Source organism: Rhinichthys klamathensis, unplaced genomic scaffold (assembly GCF_029890125.1).
Source record: "Rhinichthys klamathensis goyatoka isolate OS25496 unplaced genomic scaffold, OSU_Roscu_1.1 h1tg000082l_1, whole genome shotgun sequence".
Lineage (NCBI taxonomy): Eukaryota > Metazoa > Chordata > Actinopteri > Cypriniformes > Leuciscidae > Rhinichthys > Rhinichthys klamathensis.
The window spans coordinates 2,609,898-2,635,477 of record NW_026606624.1 but is presented as its reverse complement, the minus strand read 5'-3'; the positions used below and the strand labels follow the sequence as shown (position 1 = coordinate 2,635,477).

General features: G+C 38.9%; 1 protein-coding gene across 4 annotated transcripts in view; it reads right to left on the bottom strand.

The window, feature by feature from the left end:
* The window catches only part of kaznb (kazrin, periplakin interacting protein b), a 188,728-nt gene that overhangs the window by 131,730 nt on the left and 31,418 nt on the right, over nt 1–25,580 (bottom strand). For all 4 annotated transcript variants that reach the window (XR_008807158.1, XM_056251437.1, XM_056251440.1 and 1 more), the window contains exon 2: nt 16,255–16,412. Coding sequence is in view for 3 of the 4 variants with exons in the window: in XM_056251437.1 (XP_056107412.1) it covers nt 16,255–16,412 (158 nt within the window). In the remaining variant the exon portion in view is untranslated. The remainder of the gene's footprint in view (nt 1–16,254; nt 16,413–25,580) is intronic.

Below are 25,580 nucleotides of genomic sequence, written 5' to 3'. Positions count from 1 at the left end.
AACGCGACGTCCCTCCTTACAGCCTATCAAGCGGAGCTTTTAGAGGAGATGGGTCGTCAACTGGATTCCGGATCTCCCAACCCAGTGCTCTGGGAGGAGATATGCGTCATCGCAGATTTGAACCTGCGCACGTCCCGCGGAGCAGTTCAAAGTTGCGGACGGAGTATGGGCTTAGCAGTAGTGGGTGAGAGATCGCTGTGGCTGGGCTTGTCAGGGCTCTCTGAAAAAGAGAAGGCAGAGTTTCTGGATGCTCCGATAGATCCAAAAGCCATGTTCGGCGCGACAGTAACGGCGATGCGGCAGCAGTGTGACCTGCGAAAGAAGGAGGAAGAAGCTTTCCAGGTCTGTCTCCCCAGAAAGCCGGCGGCTCGGCCTTATCACCCGAACCGGCCGAATTTCAGACCGTCAGGCAGAGGAGGGCATCCAGATTATCAGCCTTCCCGCTCTGCCCCACCACAACAGCCGGGCAACACGGCCCCACAACCAAAACCCGGTTTCGTTAGACCTAAACAGTCTTTCGCGGCCGCAGCAGCGAAACACCGATCGCCCGCCCGGTCGACCTGATACGTCAGTTCTGCATCAGGAAGGGTTGGGAGACAGCACCCAGGGTTTCTCTGTCCCATCCCTTCAGAACGATTTCTCTCTCCCTCCCGCGGGGAAAAGGAGAAGGTTTTCAGAGGTGAAAAGTGTTTGTGTGGACAGTTCAGAGTCCAATGTGTGCGGGAATGTGGCCACCGTTCTGCGAGTGCCCCCCAAGAGATCATCTCCCCCTCCACCTTCGAGGTCTGTTACAGGGGAAGAAGGTCTAACGTTCACAAGCAGTTGTTTAAAAATAAATTTTCCTCTGACGCATCCAGGTCTAAGACCGAGGGCGCAGAATGTGAAAAAAAGAGAAAAAGTTCACAAGAGAATAAAACAATCACAAATAAAGACCAATATAACTCCGTCACTGGAGCGGTCTTCCCCCTAGGCCTGTAGCGGCGCGTCGATGACGTCGACGCTTCGACATCAAAAATTCGTCGACGTCTTATTTTTTTGTCGCCGCTTCTATATTTATTTATGTATTTATTTTTTTGCACCGTTCCCGGCGGCACAGCTCGCCACACACACGTGGGAGACCGAAACATTGCAGAATCGAAGACGAAACAGCAACCTCTTCACAGAATTCACAAAAAAGCCATGCAAAAGTCCCAACAAAAGAAAAAGTCCTAAAAAAAACCCAGCTCGCACTAAATCATCGAAGGTATGGGAATACTTCAAATTTAGTCCCAAACGTAAAGGTGTCGTTATTTGCGCTCTTTGTCAAATGGAGTTGACATCCCAAGTCTCCCGCATAGTGATAGCGGCTCCCTGATGACCGCAAATTAGTTAAAATCTCCCGGAATCTAGAGCTCGCGAGCTCCAAACCGTGTAGCGCGCGCAGCGAGGGAGAGAGCGAGAGACCTTGCGCGTGTGTGTGCAAATGTGCGTGTGTGCCTTCTGAAGCGCATGTAAACCCCACCCCCGTCAACAAAACCGAAAAATCAGTCCGGATGTTTTTTATGCGCACTGAAAACATTAAAATGAGCACCACATCCAAGTGTGATAGGGCTCATTTGAGTAGCCTACCAAACATTTTACAGTGTAGATACTCTGTAAGAACCAGATCAAAATTGTTGTGCATTGAATGTGCACTCCTGCAATTTCCATGTTACAAAAAAGAATCGTTCAATTAGTCGTTAGATTAGTCGACTAATCGATAAAATAATCGACAGACTAATCGTTTAATTAATAATCGTTTACCCCAGCCCTACTTCCCCCCCTCTGCCGCTAGAGTGTGCTGCGGCACCTCTAGTGAGCGAAGACGGGAAGGGCCCACTCGCTGATCAGACGGTGAACTGGCGCGCATGCGCAGTTCATCCCTGGGTATTAACCACTGTAGAGAGGGGATACAGGCTTCAATTCGCTGTAAAACCTCCTCTGTTCAACGGAGTGGTAATTTCAGTGGCCAAAGGGGAAGCAGCTCTGGTTTTAGAGGAAGAAATAGCCTCTTTAATGAAAAAGGGAGTTATAAGAGTGATTCCAACGGAAGAGAGCCACAAGGGTTTCTACTCCCGTTATTTTGTGATTCCCAAGAGAGGGGGAGGTCTCCGTCCCATTCTGGATTTACGGGTCCTCAACAGACACCTCAGAAAATACAAATTCAAAATGCTGAACGTTGTGTCAAAATATTCGGCAAGGAGACTGGTTCACCTCGGTGGATCTCCAGGACGCATATTTTCACATAGATATTTTTCCTGCGCACAGGAAATATCTGAGGTTCGCCTATCAGGGCACAGCATACCAGTACACGAGAATACCTTTTGGCCTAGCTTTAGCGCCTCGAGTATTCAGCAAATGTGTAGAAGGAGCCCTGACTCCGTTGAGGAGATCAGGGATCAGAATTTCGTCATATCTGGACGATCTGCTTATCTGCGCGCCGTGCCGACGGCAGGCAGAGAGCGATACACACACACTAGTGACGCATCTGGAGAGATTAGGTTTCAAGATAAACCAAGCGAAGAGTTGTCTATCTCCTTCTCAGGAAATTGTCTACCTGGGTCTCAGGTTGAATTCTGTGACGTTTCGAGTGTTCCTATCAGAGGATCGCATCAAGACTTTTCACAGCTGCCTCGCTCTTTTCCAACGAGGGAGATCAGTCTCTTTCAGGATGTGTCTTCGGCTACTAGGTCTGATGGCCTCAACTGTGTCAGGGGTTCCCCTGGGGCTGTTACGTTTGAGAGATTTTCAAAACTGGACAGCGTCACAGGGCATTTGCCCCGAGAGCCGCCTCAGCCGCAGAGTGCGCGTCTCACCAGAATGCACAAACGCTCTCTGTCATTGGAGAGTCTCTGTATTGATAGCCTACATAAATCGGCAGGGAGGAGTGCGTTCTCAGACGCTTCACATGGTAGCGAAGAAACTGATTATGTGGAGCAACAGGACCTTCCTGTCTTTACGCGCGACGCATGTCCCGGGGATAATGAACAGGGGAGCGGATCTATTGTCCAGAGGGAATCCCCTGTACGGGGAGTGGCGACTCCACCCCCAGGTGATCCTCATGTTGTGGCAGAGATTCGGCCAGGCTGCCGTAGATCTCTACGCATCGCGCGAAGACGCACAATGTCCCCTGTTCTTCTCTCTGGTCGGCGACGATGCACCATTGGGTGTGGATGCGCTAGCCCACGAGTGGCCAGACGTGTTACTGTACGCGTTCCCTCCATTAAGCTTGATCGAGCCGACACTACGGAGGGTTCGGGAGCGCGGACATGTGTTAATTCTGATCGCGCCGTACTGGCCGGGGAGACTGTGGGTTGCGGAGATTGCGCAACTGCTCTACGACCAGCCTTGGCAGTTACCAACGCGCAGGGATCTCCTCTCACAAGCACGGGGAGAAATATTCCATCCCTCCCCTCAGAAGTTAGCTCTCTGGGCCTGGCCCATGAGAGGTTGAATCTGTGTGCAGCCGGATTACCTCCAAGGGTTATTGAGACGATTCAGAACGCGAGGGCGGCCTCGACTCGTTCTTTATATAACCTAAAATGGAGAGTCTTTGAGGAATGGTGTGCAGATAAGAACATTGTTCCGTTCTTGTGCTCTGTTTCAGATGTGCTGTGTTTTCTTAAAGACCTCCTGGATAAAGGCAGAGCTTTTTCCACGGTGAAGGTTTATCTGTCCGCCATATCGGCATGTCATGTAGGCATTGATTCGGCTACCATGGGTCAACACCCTCTAGTCTGTCGTTTTATGAGAGGTGCACGTAGGTTACACCCAGTATCAATGAAGCTGGTCCCGCCATGGGATTTGTCTGTGGTCCTGAGCGCGCTCTCAAAAGCCCCGTTCGAGCCCATTGATAGCATTGCCTTAAAGCTGCTCGCTTTAAAAACGGCTCTGTTACTTGCTCTTACAACAGCAAAGAGAGTGAGTGAACTACGGACGTTATCAGTTCACCCTTCATGTATGAAGTTCGCTCCGGGTGGTCAAAGAGCTTATTTCAGAACTAACCCGGCGTTCGTGCCCAAAGTATATGATCACGCGGATACCGTAAGAGCAGTGGACTTGCCAGCTTTTCATCCTCCTCCTTTTTCTTCACCAGAAGAGGAGAGGTTACACTGTTTATGTCCGGTTCGCACGCTGTACAGTTATGTACAGAGAACCCACTCATTGCGTAAGAGCAACCAGCTATTTGTCTCAGGGGCTGACTCTTACAAGGGAAAACCTATTTCCCGTCAACGCCTTTCTCATTGGGTGGTGGAGGCTATTGGTTTATGTTACAAAAGCATGAATATAGAGCCACCAGTAGGGCTAAGATCGCATTCTACTAGGGGGATGGCTACATCATGGGCTCTATTCAAGGGTATTTCTATTCAAGAAATTTGCGCGGCGGCCAGCTGGTCCTCTCCGCACACATTTATCCGTTTTTATAGACTGGATGTAACGGAACCCTCTCTGGCACACTCAGTTTTGGGAGTAAGTAGTCAGGAGGAGGTTTAGATGGTTTCAATAAGGGGGCACCTGTCCCCATATCATTCTGTTTTTCTTCCGTCTGGGATCATGATTCAGTATTATTATATCCCCTCTTCTTCAGTCTGCTTCGTCAGCATATCGGCAATACGGGAGTTGTCTATATCCCATAGTGAGATACCGAACGAATGTTAGAAAGAGAACGTTAGGTTACTGACGTAACCCCGGTTCTCTGATAACATGAAGTGAGGTATCTCACAACATTGCCCTCATTGCCTTTTCGCACGGAGAAGAGATATGCGGAGAATGACGAAACGGCAGGTAGCTGCGTTTATTTACAGGGAGCCGGGACTCCCTGATCGCTGCAGCGATTGGTCTGCCATAGTTGGCAGACGTGGTGTAATTGGTGCTTCCGCGATCGGACACGCCCAGAGGCGTTCCCATAGTGAGATACCTCACTTCATGTTATCAGAGAACCGGGGTTACGTCAGTAACCTAAGGATTTCATTACAAATAACTTCATTTGTGTTCCAAAGATGAACGAAAGTCTTACGGGTTTGGAACAAAATAAGGGTGAGTAAATTACAGAATTAAATTTTTTTTGGGTGAACTAACGCTTTAACGTGCACTACTGTATATAAAGTTGAAATGCGCTTGAACAGGAGGTTTAGGGACCATGATGCCCAAATTACCTGACAGTGGAGAAAGAGGTCGGACAATGACCTATTTATTTTGGATGCAACTTGAGCGTTGTGCTGATGTTGACTGAAGACCTTGGAACATTTTCCATCACATATCTCCTCCAGGTATACTGGAAATGTGCCTGACTTCCAGCCACGATTATGAGCCTGTCAATATAGTCTTGCACAGGAGTGCTTGTCCATTATCACCATGAATTGGACTGTAATGTTGTTCAAGGGCAGCCCTGGCAGTTAATGCTCTCTAGGCTCTGCAAAATGTGTGGAGAGCTTCCCAGCCTACTCATAAGTAGAAAAAAAAACCTCTAGAAGGAAGCAAACTCTCAGTCAGGACTCATGATGTCACTGTTTTAGACTCATGTGTATGTTAATGTAGCCAGCGAATCCCCTCAGGCTTTGGCTGGCACTGCTCGTGTAGTAAAAACAGCCAGATGGAAGTTTCTGTGACACATTATTCATCTGGGGTTCCTCTTTAGCCCCAGACTCATGAAGGAACAACATTTGCAACCTCAAGCTTCTAAACTCATGTTGTCAGAGCAATGCAATTATCTAAATACTATAGTGCATTACACAAATAAAACCAGGGAACTGGTGCTTTGATTGCCTTGAGTGATTTTTATCCTCTCAATAATCTCTGAAATTGCAGTTTCATTTCCCTGTTTGATAGTGAAGGATTACAAACATAAAGATGTGCAGATAATAGGGGTGTAACGGTACACAAAAATCACGGTTCGGTACGTACCTCGGTTTTAAAGTCACGGTTCGGTACGTTTTCGATACAGCAAAAAGAAAGAAATGCCAGAGAAATTTCTTATTTGTTAAAAGAAAAAATATTTTTAAATAACTGAGTTTTCCTACATCTTGAAACTTTCAGGTTTATAAATGGGGGTCATCTTTGAAGGATGAACAAATAATGTTTTGGTCATCACATTAAAAATAACATTTAAATATATATATATTTATTTATATATTATTTGAGTTTTGAAGAGCTGGAAAAAGATGTGTGAAGTACTTGAAAGCAGTTCACTATTCCAGCCAAACTGGTTACAGTTAGTGTTAGCCTACTATATTAAATCCATGGTGAATGTTGCTGGTCTGTGGACGTAAAGTATTACTAGTTCATTCACGGCACAATGTTTCTCCTGGTTTCCAACTTTCCACGTCAGCGCTGTTTGATCTAATAGAGATCTACGGTTAATAACGGAGAAATGTGAATGCTTCTCACTAGATCTCGCAGCGATGTTATTACTTCAGTGGCGAATTCAAATGTTTTCTTTACTGGATCTCTTAGCGCTGTGTTGTAACAGTGTCGCTTGATCGAGATCGGCTCGCGCTGCACAGATGTTGCTGGTCAAACGATCCGTGAAGCACAATATAATGAGTAGCGCAGTTTCGTTCCGCTTTCATTACGTTTGCCATTTGATGTTGCGCAACGTTGTGGTGATCGCGCCAGTGCAAATTTTGTCGGCAAGAAAAATGGTCCAATGAATCGTTCGGTTTGTATGCGTACCGAACCGGAAGCCTCGAACCGAAACGGTTCAATACGAATACATGTACCGTTACACCCCTAGCAGATAATAATATTGTTTTTCTATAATGCAAATTTCTTCCACAAAATATTAATCATATTCAACTTGGCAAAAAAATCCTCAACTCTCTAATCTTTCTTGGGGAAAGACATTTTCGTTAGAGTGTGTTAATGCATGGTAGCTAAATAAACTTGCATTTTCAGTTTCATTTTCACATAGTGAAACATGCCAAAATGTGCAGACATAAATTTTGGCCAGGCTGTCAAACAAAGAAATTGTGAACACATGCAAAAACAAGAGAGAACCAACAAAATATTAATATCGATTATGATGTAGTCAATGTTTTTTCCTGTGAGTTTCCTTTTTGTTTTTCTATGCACTTTTTTTTTTTTTTTTTTTTTTAAATAAAACCTGGGCTGTAGTTTACACCTTTTTTGCCAAATAATTTTGTTAGATTAATACCTTAACCAAGTTTAGTGTTTTGTTCCTCCTATTTGTGACCCTGGACCACAAAACCAGTCACATGGGTCAATTTTTTTAAATTGAGATTTATACATCACCTGCAAGCTGAATAAATAAGCTTTCCATTGATGTATGGTTTGTTAGGATAGGACAATATTTGGCAGAGATACAACTATTTGAAATCTGTAATTTAAGGGTGCAAAAAAATCGTATAATGATGAATAAAAAAAAATCGCCTTTAAAGTTGTCCATTTGTGTTCGCGATTGTGCTGCATTCCCTCACAAAAATAAATGTTTTATATTTACAGTAGGAAATTTACAAAATATCTTCATGGAACGTGATCTTTACTTAATATCCTAATGATTTTTGGCATAAAAGAAAAATCGATAATTTTGACCCATACAATGTATTGTTGGCTATTGCCACAAATATACAGGTGAAACTCGAAAAATTAGAATATCGTGCAAAAGTTCATTTATTTCAGTAATTCAACTTAAAAGGTCAAACTAATATATTATATAGACTCATTACATACAAAGTGAGATATTTCAAGCTTTTATTTGTTATAATTTTGATGATTATGGCTTACAGCTATGAAAACCCCAAATTCAAAATTAGAATATTGTGAAAAGGTTTTCATATCTGTAAGCCATAATCATCAAAATTATAACAAATAAAGGCTTGAAATATCTCACTTTGTATGTAATGAGTCTATATAATATATTAGTTTCACCTTTTAAGTTGAATTACTGAAATTAATGAACTTTTGCACGATCTTCTAATTTTTCGAGTTTCACCTGTACCTGTGCTACTTGTGACTGGTTTTGTGATCCAGGGTCACATTTAAAATATTTTGAAATATAAAATACTTTCCTCATATTTTGGTGGTTTAATTGACCTTGTTGGGTAATTAAAAGCAAATCCCCAAACTAATCCCCTCCGGACATCACTTTTGGCAAAATTGCGCAGCCCTACAAATAAGCACAGAAAACAGAAAAAAGGTTTTTATTTTTATCAGAATAATTACAACTAGATTTTTTTCAACCAAATTGTGCAACCTATTTAACATTTGCAGCACCTGTGCCCCAGTATCTATTCATAAATTCATGCTCATCCATCATAAAGTCTTGGTACTCCAGCTCTGAAAGCAAAAGCGACTTGGGGCTAACAATCTCTCTGCACAGTTGGCACGTAGCCTCCCACAATTGAAGGCGATGGCCTTTTGCTGAATTACTTTGTCCTTAATCAATGACACTGCGAGTAAGAAATATATTCTGAAAAATGAGGACGAGCCGTGTTATCAATCAAACGTATCTGCGTTGTGTCTAATTGATTAGCCAAATACATGACTACGTCTTGTCAGCGTGAACATTCATCATTTAACAAGGATGAGCGAGAGTTATGAGAAGATGCACAGGGAAAATCAACTGTAAAATCCACCAATCAAACTCAATGTAGCTGCCTAAACAAGCACACAGCAGGTTACTTCTTCAGCACTTAGCAGACTTTGGATGTTTTTTTTTTACTTTTGCATTCACAGTTTCTAGCCAGAGTGGTGTTTCTATTGTGTATGTATACAGCTCTGTTAGATGAGAAGGAAAGATTGTGAAGTTCAGGAAAGAATTTTTTTTAAAGCCTTTGACAGGCATTGTGCTGCGGACAAATATTCCCTCGACATACATCCCGGAGATGGAAGTAGGAAACAATTAAGTGAATCAGCACAGAGAGACTAGTTTCCCACAACAACAACAGTGAAACCGGGTAGTGGATACTTTTTATCCAACATCCTAAGGCATATCAGAATGTTTTGTCCCAGACTACATACACAAGCAAATGCTTCCTTTGATAATTCTTTTCACTGTTTTCCAGTTCGGAAAGAACGATGCCAATTAAATGCAGTATCTGTTGTCAAAGAAGGATAGAGACCTAATGATTTTGGAATGTTGCAGAGAAGAGGGGTGCACTAAATAATTTATGCACCTCTTTCAATAAAGTGACATTCAGTTATTCAAATTACGACATTTAAAAATGCTTTGGTCCTTCTCGACATCGACTCTCCTCGACCCTGTATGCATGAACCTCAATGTGACCCCGAAAGCAGAGCCAAAACATCTCCAGCATTAAGCATATGAATACAGATAAGGGAAGCACTTAAATAAATTACTTATAGCCAGGTGAAATGTGTGATGTTTTGCACCCCTAGTGGCACCAAACTAAACTGCAGTCTGTTTGTTACACACTTTACTTTTGAACATACATCGCTGCAGCGAGATAGGACTGGGATAGATAGTACTGGGATAGGACTATCCCAGTACTATCTAAATAAATGCTTTGCCATTACTCCAGTCTTAAGAGTCACATGATCTGTCGGAAATCATTATAATTATGTTGATTTCTTATTATTAATGTTGAAAATGGTTGTTCTAGTTAATACTTTTATGGAAAACCTTTTTCTAAGAATTCTTTGAAGAATAGAAAGTTCAAAAGAACAGCTATTTGGTAGTAGTAGAGACATTTATAATAATTATAAAAGATTTCAGTCAATTTTGATTAAATGAATGCATCCTTGCTAAATAAAAGTATTAATTTATTTTCTTTTTTATCTTACTGACCATAAAACAGTAGTGCACATGCTTCCATTGAGGGAAGAGCACAACAGCAGTTTGGTTCATAAGAGATGTTTTTGTCTCACTTTTGACTCAGATGGTGGAGAAAATTCACTAGAAAAACTGCAGTCAAGTCACATGTTTTCTTCTGGGCATTAACCAGAGGTTTGAGTTGACATCTTTCTATGATTGTAAATTATGTTTTTAGGGTGCCTGTGGACAGTGTCTGTCCAGAGAGAGCCATTATTGGATCCAGTGGCGTAGATGGAGGTGTTGTCCTTACTTATTAAAGCCTGTGTGACATAGATACAATCAGGAGTTAAGTGTCATGCCACAGAGGTCTGCCTAAGGCTAAAGCTCCTTGATTAATGTGTTGAAATTTCTTCATGTTGTTCCCATTGAAAATAATGAGGAATGAGTCATCACACGCTTCCCTCTGAGTCTCGTCTTCTCATGAATAACAATCATTTTTCAGCTCCTTTAGGAACATGAAAGCTGCAGATGCATCAGAAATGTATATAATTAATTGCTCAGTGTTAATTGATTTACAGTTTTTGTTCGAATTTCTGTTGTAAAATGCTTATTATGATCCTGTAGTAATATATGTTAATAAATTATTATGAAATGATAGATAAATCTAACATTTAAAGTCCCTGTAAAGTCAAAATTAAGTATGTGTTCTGAGTTTGTCACACCACAGAAAAATGTGTTATTAGCCACCCAGCCAAATTTGAATGATAAAAAAGCCGCCAAGTAAATAAAATAAGCTATCAAAATCTTGAAAAAATGAGCAATTCTCTGCTCTCAAACGCTGGGGGCGTGTCCACTGGCTGCGCTGAAACCACGGGAGGATGAAGGCCGAGGCGGGAGATAGTCGGTTCGGTAACAGCGGATTATCAGTGAATCTAAGTTGTCTCCGACAAAAGTTTATAAAACTATCCTGTGTAAAATGATCACTACAGAGGCGGGTGTTGGCGATGATCGTTGATGTGACCTTGATGTGATCGTTTTTCGGAAAATTAAATAAGGACGCCGATCTGTTTTGTACGTGATCGCATCCAGGTAGTATGCATTTCCGTGACGAAGGCATAGCTAGCTAGCAAACTGTAGGCTGTAATAGTACTGACAGTAACTCGCGATTGAGCAGCGAACTGATGCGAATGTGCTCTATTTATATTGTTAGGGGAGGGGCCAGCCTCAGTGGCACCAGTGCGTCATCAAGTAGGGGCGTGTCCAGGAGCTCAGAGGCTCCAGTGCGTCGTCAAGCCCCCGTTTTAGCCCCGCCCAAAAAATCCTGAACATAGTAATGGTGAAAAACTGTTTAATGTTCTAACTCCACAATTCAGTACTTCACAGTTCACAGTCTTTGCAATATATTTTAGCAATACATTTCTAACATTTATAATATGTTTAGAATTAATTTTTGGAATTGACTTTACAGGAACTTTAACATTTAAGGGGATACACACCAGGTGAATAGGAAAAAAACTGACATTAAGACAAATATCTTTTGTATTACAAGTTTTTAGAACATTTATGTTTAAATATGCAAATTAGGTATTATCTAATTAAATATGCGCTAATTTGCATATAATTCCAGAAGAGAAATCTGAACATTGGATAAAGCCAGATTCAAAATTCTTGTTTCATTTTGTTGACATTATAGACTCAAATTTTTTTTACAGAGGGGATTTTGGATATCTCTTTTTATCACACCATTAATCAGAAAAAACTGTCAACAGCTATAAAAAAAATCAATTTTCGCCCCATTTTTAGGTATAAAATGTTGTATAAATCAGAATCTGAATGATATGAACAAACCCCTCTGTAAAAACCTTAAGACTATAGATAGGAATACAACTGGAAAGTTTGGTGTATGTAAGTGCTGCTGAAGTTGAGATTTATGGCTCAGAGTATGAGAAAAACCCCATTTTGAGAAAACGGCCTTTAAAGAATTGACATCAGTCAATGAGATTTTGTTTTTAGAGTTAAATGCCCCATTGTACTTTCACGATTGGTTGCTGATAAAAAATGAAATTACCATATTTGGATCCGACAACATTGTACAGGAGAGAGAGAGCTTTCCAATGGTATATGTGATGACAGGGTGCAGACAGCGATCGCGGAGCAGCATGTTGATTTAGAACGCCAACTTTTGTTGAATTTAGGAGAAATCTACAGACGCAAATAGACACAGTGTAGTAAAATAAAGACCTAAATGTGTATTTTGGACTTTTTTTCACCACAAGTCTGAAAGAAGACATGTTATTAAAGACAAATAGGGACTACGGGCGGAAAATAGCACTTGTGCTACAACCTGGCACAATGCATCTCTCTTTGTTTTTAACCCTCTGGGGACTAAGCCCTTTTTGGTCCGTTTCCTCTATTTTTACATTTGGGCTTATAAACCATATGTAATGGAGATGGAACACTATGTGTTTGGTATCTATGCATTCAGAAGACCCTAAGCTAACATAAGCATGCATGTAATGTGTTTATAAAGGAAGTATGAGTGAAAAATGTACAATAAACTAGAGAATTTCAAAAACGGAAATTAGATTTTTGTCATTTATTTCTGAAAATCACACATCACACAACAATAGTGAACAGTTTTTGAACAAAACATATATTTGTCAAAGCCTTTGCTTGACAGACATGTGTAATTGTTAAATAAAATGTGTAAAGAACAATGAAAAATTTAACTTTATTTACAAATAGTCCCAGGCGTTTTTCTTAGGAATGCTTAGAATTTTCTAAGCAATGCTTTCTCCTCGTCACTCTCCAGTAATTGTTCCAGAGCTTGTTCCACCGTAAATCGTTTACTGCTTGCCATCATAAAAGTGCTAAAACAATAAATAATGTTATAATTGTATGTATATAAATATATATATTATAATTGTCTCGCTCTCATTTTTCTCTGATAATCCGCTCCGTAAGCCTCCGTTCGCTCTCTCTCCTTCTCTCCGTCCATTCAACGCTGTTTGCGTCATATCCCTAACTATATAGTACCACCCCTTGCAAGGCTACAGAGTCCTCTGATTTGCTAGATACGTCATGGTAACCTTCCTCTGATTGGATAAGAAAAATATTTCTCCATCGGCAATTTTTTCATTGGTTGTTGTTCGCGGAATCTGCCAAACATCGATTTCATTGGCCTTTTACATAGTGGTATTGCGCAACAAGGAAGTGTGTATATTTACAAGCCGGGTAAGTTATCACTGTTTTCAGCGGAATCTGAGGAAGACGGTAAAAAAAGACCGCACCTCTCTATCATTAATAGTTTAAGATATTTAAACATTTGTAAAAGTATGCCATTTTGGGCGGTACTGCCCAATCCGTCCCCAGAGGGTTAAACAAGGTTAATGTTAAATTGTGCATTGTCCCTATTTAAATAAAATGAATAAAAAAATTAAAAAAATAGCCCAAAATCTTAAAATTGACCAGTGAAAAAAAAAAACTGTGTTTTTGCCTGCCGTGTCTCCCCTTAATGGAATAGGCCACTCAGGATGTTGAACTGGAATCTGAATCGAATGAGGAATGTACTGAATTCAGATACATTCAACAGGGAAATTTAACAGGAATTTAATTAATCCTACACAGATTTTGTGATGTATAGTTATTGCATCATTCATTTTGAATAATGATGCTGATTTATTCCCTGACATGTACAGTAGAATACTTATAATGCTGAATAATGTTTCCCCAATTGATTAGATATATATTCTCTAAAGTTTATTACTGTCAAAACAATTAAATATATTATATAATTAAAAAAAAGTATATTGCATTATCAACAGATAGGTAAATAATCTAATTTAAGACATTTTATAATATATATAATAATGTATCTGATAATTTTTTTAATTAAATTTCAATAGTTCATTAAAAACTAAACAGTGGAGTGTTAGAGTTAGTCAGTTCATTCCATTTACTTCCATACATTTTAATTCGAATTACAATTCTGAATCCTATTTGCTACCTCAAATCAAATTTGATCCAAATTCAGAAACTGAAATGAAATTAAAAAAACAATCTCAGTTCAATTCTAAATGGCACAACCATGGTGGGACCAGGCTAGCAGAAAATGCCCCTGCACAAATAAGCTAGATCTTTTACGGCTGTTACGATTAAAGTGAAATGAGAAATCATTGAAAAGTATTGATTGCTGTATTACAATTACAGTAGATTTGCTCATGTTGCATCATTATTCTTTTTATGCACTGTGTGCAGCTTTGAGCATTATAGCCAATCATGCACTTTTCTGTTGAGCATATGAATGCAATTTCCAATCAAAGGCATTTTGAATCGTCTGAGGTATTTAGTACGCATGCTCACTGACTGAATTCTAAATCTGTATTCGCAAATTCTCTCATCATTATAAACAACAAAGTCAGAAAAGATGCAAGAGATTTAAAGTTATGCACTTTCGCAAAAACTCCCGTTATAATCACTGAAGCGGTCTACTCGCATTAGACTGAAATCTTGGATCGCTTCAGAGTTCTTTGATTGCTCTCTTTATATAATTTCTTCCTAGTTTGAATAACCAATTTGTTTTTCATGCTACTGAAATTACCAATATGAAACTTTGATTTTCTAATCTGTAATAAGCAATAAACGGTTAAATGGTTCTTAGTTTGTTTTGTGCTTTTCCCCACAAAAAATAATTATTACAATATCAAGAGCAATAAACAACAATAATTATTTTTGTCATGATATTGCAGCTTTACCCTCTAATGCAGGGTTTTTCCTGCATAGACAATTATGAGGCGGCCGCCTCCGTCAAATTTCGTGCAGCCTCCGCCTCTCGACAAAACTCGGCCAGACAGTCACGTGCTCATATACACTTTTTCCACCGTGACAGTTCTGTCGCGATTCCCGCTTGTGTTCATTCTCTAACCGTTTAGTTTGCCGATAGTGCTGCACGGATCATAATCCGCGGGTCGAGCGGGCCGAGTAATAAAAACATTCCATTCAATCGAGGGTGGATGACAGCTAAATGAGTGTAATAAAGACACGGAACTCCCATCATGGTACCTAATGTACGGACGGTAACAAAGTTGCGCTGTTGAGTCTCGCGCAGTTATTTATAACATTAATTATAGTTAAGAAACAATATATCGGCTACACACGACCAGAGTGCTGTTTTCCTGAATGCCATCACGATTGAAACCAAGATTTCATAACAGTTCAATAAACAAATAGTTAAAATTAAGTTACTTACATTTTTAGACTGTTTTTGTTCTGTTTTAGCAGCGAAAATAGTTCCAAACAACAGAACCATATCGCGTCTCACAGCAACACTCATCCATGATTCATTACTGAATCATTCAGCGTTTTGAACTAATCGCTTGAGTCAAAGATTCAATTGCCCATTATTAAACCGCCTCATTCTGAATCAATCAGCCGTTTGAACGAATCGTTTACATTAATGACTCAATGACTCGCTCATTAAGACGGCCGCCTGCCGCCTCCTACTGGCGGTTTAGTTTCAAAGTATCATTCTTTTCAACATTCCTTGTATATTCAAAAAATATTCAAAATAATCTCATTTAATACAGTTATAATTTTTCAATGTAAATTATTTAATTTGATTGGTAACAGCCTAGTGTCTTATTATTTTAATTGAATGTATTGATAAAATGTAAGAATTTTAAATGAAATTTAGAGCATACATTAAATAAAATTAGGGGGAAAATGCCCTTTATAAAGGTACAAAAAATTATTCCGATAAGAGTGTTTTCAAAAATGAAACATTGACAATAAGTTTAAAGGGAGTAAAGCCTTCTGTTTAAGCTATAAAGAAAATGTAATTTTGCTAAAAGAAGAACTTTTAATTTAAATAAATGTTAATTGTGTGATATGTTACCATATTATCATGCTTAATTGAATAATTGTAATGTGATGATCAGATGCAGATATCTAAATCAAAGAATATGGGTGGTTGGCGGGTGGATTATTATTTATTTTTAACAACAGATTCGAGTGACTCAAATTGCACCAGATTAATGAATTTATCTTTAAAATGTACAAAATTTTCTCCCGGGGGGGCATGCCCCCGGACCCCCCTAGTGTTACAATTTTAACACATCCGCCTCATTTTGAGCCAGGAAAAACCCTGCTCTAATGAGTTCCTATTTTTTAATTTATAGGCTATTTACATTATGCAATTTTTGTGTAAATACATGTACATAAGCAGCATTAAACAGTCTATGTATATAAAAATAAATGGCATGTCAGATGCAGATTCTGTTCCACCTTGCAGTATAAAGATGACTTTCGTTGTAATAGCACTGTGATTGATTGTAACTGGTAAAATTGAAGTATTTGACATAAAAAACAACTGATACATTTAATAAGGTAATATTTTAAAAATTGTCCCTACAAAGGTAAAAATGCCCCTGGAGGGCAATTGATCGTCCATCAATTCCAGGGGGCAAATACTCTCACCCTAACTGATATAATGAGATGCTTCCTACCTGTGCATCCATGAGCAGGTGTCTCATTAGAGCCATGGATTGGCTCAAAGTATCTCTCTCGGTGGGCAGAAAGGTGTCCTCTTCGTGGCTCATGGCATTGGGTCTCTTCACCATGAAGTGAGCGATCTGGTCGTTCAGGCTGTTCAGAGATTGCACAGCTGGAGAGAGCAAATGAAAGATGGATCAGAATCATTCCTGAGCGCACACACTTGTACTATATCCCCTATATGGGTTTCATATTTTATTATGGTCAAGTTTACGTTATACAGCAACAACCGCCCATACATAAAGCACTGTTATAACTTCACTGATGGAATAATTGCCTTGTCATTTATATCAGATAACATGAGGCCATGAGACTCTCTGAGATGTTATTGCTTTTCTTAAATTGCTCTGGGCAAAAAGAACATAAAAATAAAGCCAGCATTGGCACTCCATTTGGACCAAGCGTCAACCATAGCAATCAAAAGCCCTTTTCACACGTGTGTAGGGCTTTCAGTGTTTCTGCAGCTCTTACAGAAAAAACACATTGAGCATTTACCCAGTAATAGCCAAACATTATAAAATAACTGTCATTGTGTGTCATTAAGAATGCTTGCAAACATGAAATCTAATTTACATTTACACTACCATGTAAAGGTTTGGGGTCAGTAAAAAAAAAAAATATATATATATATATATCATGGTTTCCACAAAAATATTAAGCAGCACAACTGTTTTCAATATTTGAAAAAAATAAGAAATGTTTCTTGAGCACCAAATCAACATATTAGAATGATTTCTGAAGGATCATGTGACACTGAAGACTGCAGTGATGATGCTGAAAATTCAGCTTTGCCATCACAGGAAAAAATGATATATAAACAGATTTTTTTTTTTTTTTTTAGAAACATTTCACAATATTACCGTTTTTACCACAGTTTAGATCAAATAAATACAGCTTTGGTCAGCATGAGTGACTTTCAAAAACATAAATAATCTTACTGACCCTAAACCTTTGAATGGTAATTTATATACTAGCCTATATAAATGGTAATTAATCTACAAAGAACATAACCCAAACCCAAAGAAGAAGTTATAAACTGCTTAAATCGTCCAGATTCAGTCAGATTTCGTTTTTGTGTGCACGTCTGGCTTTCCCTTTCTTTCGATGGTCTACCTTAGACATTCTACTAACTATAAGTAATTTTGCAACTAGCCTACAAGTCAACTAACTCTCATTAGAGTATTAGTAGACTGTAGTAGATAGTTAGGGTTAGGTGTTAGGGTTTCGGGTTAGTAGAATAAGTTGACATGTAGTTGCAAAGTTACTTATAGTCAGTATGAAATCTGTTCAAAGAAAAGTTTATATAATAAAGGAACATTTTGATAAATACATTTATAGTGTATACACAGTCAGTGTGTTTTCTGCTTGTGCACGTTGCAAAAAAAAAAAAAAAACGATGTATGCATCACTCTGACATGAATTTGACCTGTATGAATTAAAAAAAAAAGTTGAAACTTTTTACCATGTTGCAATTCCAATATTTCATCACAGTCAATAGCCTGGGTTTCCCATCATTGGCAAAGGTGTGCCCATGTGCATGACCTCAGCTGGTATGTGTTTGGATTGCAACCCTTCAGATGATTCGGCTCATTGGCATGCAGTCTGCCTTTCTCTAATCCTTCTCCCATGGGATCGGCAGCTCCCCGCGCAAGCTTCCATTTACCATTAATCCCTCTCACTTAGCGAAGGCTGCCAGAATTATTGTAAGTCCATTACCACTGTAGAAATCTCACATCCATGCCCATTTTAATGCATTTATTCATAGTTCCGGGCAATCACGCCTGACCCTTGTTTGCCTCTATCAATCAATGCATCAGCGTATCCAACAGATTACACGAGGCACATCAGAATTCTTCCACACAACATCACAGGGAAGAGTATTCAGTATGGCATTGACCTCAGCTGGCCAGGAAGCTAATGCCGACACATACAGCCAATAATTAGTTTTAGTTCGACTCATCAGCTTTGATGGTAAACAAGTCAGTGCTGCAGGGTCATACAGAAGGAGTGAGAATTAGACAGACAGAAAAAGAGGTCATCATCCACTCACCCTCATGTCGTTCCAAACCTGTATGACTATTTCTGCTGAGAACACAGAAGGAAAAATACTGATAGAATCTACCTTGGGTTCAACATTAAGGTATGAGAGAGTTTCAGGACAGGTGTCAGAACTGTCACTTGCACTACTGGGCCAGCGCTATATCTTATATTTTATCATGTACATATATTTCTATACCTTGCAAATGTAAACATTTCGTTTTCTGTGATATTGGGCAGTGAAATCTTCTTCTCTGAAATCTACTTTTCAAACTTGTCAGGTAGGAAAAATGATCTACAAAACTGTGATATTGTGACTTGTGATCGTTTTTAGAAGCATCAGCAAAAATGGATTGAAAATTACGATCATTAATGTTTTGCCATGTTTTATTTTCCAGCAAAAATGTTTATTGAGTTTGTGTAATTATAATCAGTATTGCATTTCCGGGTAATATTGCTAATTGTATGGTGGCCGAGAGCTCAATGCGTTACAACTGAAAATACTTATATAGAACACCTGTGTTGTCAAACTGATGAAGATGTTTTCTTAATTTGCTGATGTTTTTTTCTATTGGCATATGTTTTCATCAGTTGCAGTTCATTGAGCTCTCTCAGACACCATATAATTGTCTTGAAAATTAGCAACACTAAGGGTGCTTTTACACTGGGCTCGTTTGCTGCGGTCCGAGACCGAGCGCGATTGATCCCGGTTGTACCGCAGCGTTGGTCTGGTTCAACTTGATTCTATCGAACCCTGGTGCGTTTGCGTGCATATTACGTCATCGCAAACGTGCACGTCGCATGATAGAAAACAGAACGCGGTCAACAAAAAAAAAAGATCCCACCAGTAATGCACTGACTAACATTAACTAACAATGAGCACAAATGTTTTAATATTTATTCATATTTGGTAATAATAGTAAAAAAAAAAAGTATAATAAAATATACTAAAAAGTTCATTTTAAAATAAAATAAAACATTTGGGAAAAAAATTTAATACGCAAATGTGAAGTTAAATAATTTATTATTTTAAATTTGTGTAACGCACAACCTTGGGACTTGACAGCCCCAGATCCCATTCACTTACACTGAGAAAAGAACATTCTGTTCTCCTTTTGTCTTCCACAGAGGAAAGAAAGGCATACATGGTTTGGAATGACATGACACAAGAATGAGTAAGCAATGACAGATTTAAAAATTTTTGGGTGAACTGTTTTTTTAAGAGTCCGGCTAGTGCGCTTCCCCTGCAGTTGTTATTCAACTAGGGAGCCTGTTAGTGCTCAATGCATCATGTGGAAAAGCAGCCCTGGCTGATAAGCTTCACTATGTTTAAAACCTCAAGAAAATAGTAAATATTACTTATACTCCATCTGTTCTGTCCACAAAAAAAAAAAACATTTCCATCTTTCACAAACATCGATTCTCAGACAGACAGATAGATAAAAAAATAGATTACGATAGATAGATAGATAGATAGATAGATAGATAGATAGATAGATAGATAGATAGATAGATAGATAGATAGATAGATAGATAGATAGATAGATAGATAGATAGATAGATAGATAGATAGATAGACAGATGAACCTCAAACCTTTGGCTTACCAGGTCAGTTATATTTATCCACTATGGTGCTGCCACCCTATTAACAAGTGATAGAATATGGAGTCATTCATTGGATGAATAAAACAAGGACCAGTTTGATCTCATAATGCACAGTTAATGAAAACTTAATTAAATTTGGGAGGATGTGACTCAGCAGATCCAAAGGCCCTTAACAGCAAAGACAAGCACAAGGGCATGAAAGAGTCTTTACTATCTTCCTTTCGCACTGAGGTATGGATTTAAAATCTGGTGCAGTCAGCTACAGCATTGCAGGGGTCATTTAAGATTTGAGAAAGATACCTTCACATAGAGACAGCAAATACTACCGTCTCCTCTTAGAGAGAGTTTTCCAAGCAGTATATCTTCCATTTTCCATGGGGGTATTGTTTTTCGTGTGATCGGAGATGCTAAAATCACATTTCAGGAAATACCACAATATCTCTGCTATTGCTGACTGTGGCATAACACAATGCTGGAACGGAATCACATTGTTTCCTTATTATCCTCACCCACTCTAGAGATAAAAGTCAGGAATCTTGTTTTTAAAAACACTGAATCCGTTCACCAAAAATGGGAGAAGTTGCTTAAAAATGGCACTGCTGAATTGGAAGTTTTGCTGAAGTTTGTGCATTGCGTAATGTCAAAAACACAGATCGTGATAAACTTTTTCACCTTTGTGTGGATCAGAAAAACTTGTTTTTTTTTTCCGGGACTGAATTGTCAAACATTTGTATGTACAGAAATATACAACAGAAATATTTCTATATAACATACTGTTGCTACTTTCATTCTACTTTCGTATCCTTCCACTATCTTTCTCAATGCAAGTTAGAATTTCTCATCTTACAACTCAAAATGGTTACAGCACTGTACTTTTTTCCCTAAAATTTACCAAAAATGTAGAAGCAGATAGACCTGGTTTCAGTATTTTGAATAAGTGTTGTTGTTGTTTTTTTTTAAATGTTTTCACTTGAAAAAATCTGCCAGTGTGGTACAATTAAGTTAGATATATTCTCTGAAAACAGTTTGTAACACCAGTATTGATATGCAGTGTTGCTTAATTCTCAAGTAAACGTGTTGTTTTAAGAATTTAGAGATATTTGAACTGGGGGGGCGACGACGGGCGGACTAAAATACATAGCCTATTACGAATATTATTTATTCATTTTATGCACCTTTTACCCAAAAGCAAATAAGATTAGAAAGCATGAAATGCTAATTTTGCAGTGCTGCGACTGGCAAAAATGGCCTCACGAGATTTCAGTATTAATTTTATGATGGGCATAAACCCTTGATAGATGATTAGAAGCTCAAGTGTCTCCAGTTAAAACTCCAATAAAAATGGAAAGAAAGAAAAACTGGTAGAAAATACAAAGAGCTGAGAGAGAACATCAACTAGAGGAAGATGTGTTACATACAGCTAAATAGTAAAATAGTATGTTTTCCAAGTAGAAAAAGTAACTTAGAATCAAAGGTCAAGCTAGACTTCAGCATTATCCGTCATTTTGACGGTCAGGTTTGTAAATTTTCATATTTTAATGCGAATAAGCCATTTAATAGGCTCTGTTTTTGTTCACTTTTCATTTGTATTCACGAATTTACAGGACAAGCATATAGGCTAGAAGATTATGCATTTATTTAATGACGAGAAGTGGAACAGATCCATGCACTTCAGGTTTCATCATGAATGTTTGTTCAATAAATTGCAATAAGCTTTGTGCTTTGTTGCTTTTGATATGAAACAAATCCTCAGCTTTCAAATTATGTCTATTTTATCAAAAAATTCAAACAATAAATACCGTTTTGGCGCTCTTTAATGTGGCGCGAGAGATCACTGCAGCGCCTCAGTTCAAGCGAAGTGAAACGCGAGTGAACGCGATCATCCCTTCCTCTTTACAGAAAGAAATACATGAATGAACATCAGAAAATATATGTTAAAGGAAACAGCCCAACTTACCGAAATCCGTATCGTGCACTCTTTTTGTGAAGAAAAAGTAGCCTACATAGTACTATTGAGTGTGTAGCAAAAAAGTAGGCAAGCTTTGGGACATACTACTTCGTCATCTTTAACGGACAGATCTGTCGCGTGCATCATGTCACCGTACCCTGTCAATCATCTTGTCACAGTTAAAATCTTCCATTCAATCTAATTTTATTTCCTACCGTTTCGGAGAGAAATGTTGTAGCACGTTCACCTGCCAGTCGTGGGTCTTTCATGTCTTTCAACTCTCCTCGTGTGTTTGCAATTTGAATATAATGATGCATTTAAAAGTTAATGGCTAAACGTATCTTTACAAAAGTTCACAATGCTGCTGCAGATGCAATATAATGTAGCCAACATTGAATACATTTTCGTCAGGTTAGATACTGATAATTAATCACTCAAACCCCTTCATCTAAACCTCTCTACATAACCGCCGGACTCGCACGTCCTCCATGTCTGTAGTTTTTTTTTTTTTTACATATTTTCTCTCGTTTTTGTAGTTCTAACCGAATCCTCGTTCAACTCGCGATGGGTTGTGGGCATAGTAGACCATCCGGGTATCTTTGGAACACTCATTTCAACATACTACGATTTGGGACGTAGGGCCTACTAATTCTATTTTCGAATACTATTTAGTACGGATAGTATGTGAATTCGCCTTTGGCTAAGCCCCGCCCCCCTTAGTTACTGTTGCTACGTCCGACAAACAAACTTCATCTGGGTTCTGGTATCAACATGGCTTATGCTGTGACAACTCTTCCTGCTGAAATTTTATCCAACTTTTATAAAGCAGCAAATAAAGTGTCCGATAGAAGTAGGCAAAAGCGGCTGCAATATACGTTCGAAGGCTATATTTGCGACATACAGGTGAAACGCAAGGAACAAGAAGGCATCCAAATAGAGGCAAAAGCAGACCGGTCACAGTCAAAAAATGAACCACCGCGTATCCTACTAATGGAGACGGAGGCTGGGACTAACAATATCAAGGAGCAACATTGTTCATGCAAAGCTGGGTAGCTCTCTATTCACTTCTATAATCGTTATTACAACGCAAACCGACTACGCGAGTATAACGTTGTATTTATTAGCAGCGTGTGCTAGACGACACTTGTCAGGATTTGACTTCGGTTTTGGGAAGGGAAAAAAACCCGGACACCCACCTCCAACCTCTCTGGGAAACGCGTATCTGTGTTACAAATGCCCCAGGCACAACGTTTAACCATATTTTTGATAAAACTTCGACGGTAATAGCCGGCCGAGACCAAAAATATGAGACGCCTGTGTTAAAGTCAATGGAGCGCTGTGAAAAAGTGTCGGACCACTGTGGGAGCTCGTTCTTGGCTGCGCTGTGATTGGTCAATCTACATACACAGGGTGTGGCTTAGCCAAAGGCAAATTGGGAAGCCATTCTTTGACCATTAACTTGATAGTCAGCAAGAGCGCACTCGCCACCAATTGGACAGGAGTGAGAGTTACAGTTACAAGTTACAGTAGTTCAACTTCAGTGTTATCTGTCAAAATGAGGACGGTTTCAGACTTTTTCATCACTGCTAAAAAAAAGTCCATCAATGACTGAACATTTTCGGTTACCTCGACCTTGCTTGGAATGCATAATCAAACTAGCCTACTACTACTACTAATATAAATTAATAATATTGTTAGTGTTCATCTTTTTGTTTTAGCCTAATTAGTTTTCACAATGTTATGAACCTTTTTCTTCCCAAATTTTTAAACAATACTGTATTAGAAAGATAATAAAATAATTTAAATGAAGATAATAATGAATAGCTATAATGAAGAGAGGACTGTATGATCACTTATTTTTCAGTACATAATTTAGTATGCCAAAAAAAATGAGTATGCCAAAACCCCATAACCTAAAATGCAGTAACAACTAAGAAAAACACTAATTTGGAGCCAATCAGCCTTATTCACAATCACAAATGATAAAGCTCAAATGATAAGTAGCATATTCATGGAACTAAAGATAATTAGTTTCCCAGTAGCAGTAACAGTGTCATAACTAAGTTTTAAGGCCCTTACAGAGAGAGATCGTGTGGAAGAAGATCAAAGCGTGTGTGGGCTTCTCCATTGACCAATAAGGTCAGTGTCAGAAAACATTGCGATTGTGAGACAGGCCTGCCTACCATAAAATGCAGTTGCAGAGCACTGAGCGCGTGTGTCGAGCAGATTTATGATCAGGCCTCTTCTCTGCGAGCACAGCAGCACATCTTGGAATTAAAGCCAAAGCTAAATAAAATGTTTATGGTACCAACTGACGAATGAAGTCTAATTTCACATTCAGCAGTTTACGAGGTGCGCATCTGAAGAGGATACCTTAAGATGTGACAGAGGATAATGAAACCACGACATTGAAAGTGACACGGCATCGCATACTGAAACGCAGTGCAATACACTGTTTCAATTTTCCAGCAGTGCTGTCTGTCATGGAGTTTGTGGTTCAATAGAGACAACCAAGAGACTTTTCCCAAGAGCAAATCAATAAAGACTGAGTCTCAATACCAGTGTAATGACAGAGAGCTATCTGCCTTCACAGCAACGGCTAAAGAATAGAGAGTTTATGTTTCGCATTGATCATTTATAGATGCTTTGCAATCAGACCTGTGTCAGATTACGACAGGTCCACTGAAGAATGGAGGTCTCTTTTGTATGTCAACTGTCCCAAACAGCAATTGGATTAATTGACAGGTCAATGAAGAATTCTTAAGGTGTCCTGCCTACCAATGTTTTTTTTTTCCTTGAGAAAAAGACAGCGGTAATCTCAAATGTGTCTGGGTTTCCAACCCGATTAATGCGCCTCTATAGCATGCAGTGTGTTTATCGTGTAATTTATACGCGAAAATGAGTTTTTACGTGCATAGGATACGCATGGGTTGGTTAGGGTAGGTTTAGTAGTGGTGTGGGGTGCGTGTGTATTACACGCAAATAAACTGCGTATCAAATGCACACGAAAACTGCATATCATGCACGTAAAAACTCATTTTCGCGTATAAATTGCACGATAATGCAGATCTCAACAATGTCTCTAGCTAAACCCATATTTGTCAAGATACCAATGTGTGCAATCTGAGATTAAATCAATTTAAACTCAAACATTTCGTTTAAATTTTTCCCAAAACGAACTAATCTGAGCTAAGCGATCCACACTAATTTTATAGCTTGTGCTATAAGAATTAATTCATTCTTAAATGAATTAATGACCACTCAGCGTTCCTAAATTAATCTGTGCTTTTGGACGAATAGTTTAAGTGGCTGATTCAATCACTCATTCATAAAGAGAGTCCATGAATTCAGAACCGCACACGCATACTACTCTATTTTTATCATATCTTTCTATGGAATAGTAATAGTAATAGTAGTTAGTAGGAGGCTCCAAATTCAGCAAATCACTTGTTGCGTTCCTGAATAAATCAGCATTTGGAACGTATCATTTGAGTGAATGATTCAAAGACACTTTCATAAAGAGAATCACTTGTTATGATCAGTGAATGATTCAATGACTCGCTCATGAAGGCAGCCACTTATTTATTTTTCTTAAATGAATCAGTGTTTTTTGGACGAATTGATTCAGTAAATAATTCAAGACAGTCACTTGTCGCCACATACTCGCATTATGCTATAACTTATGGAAAG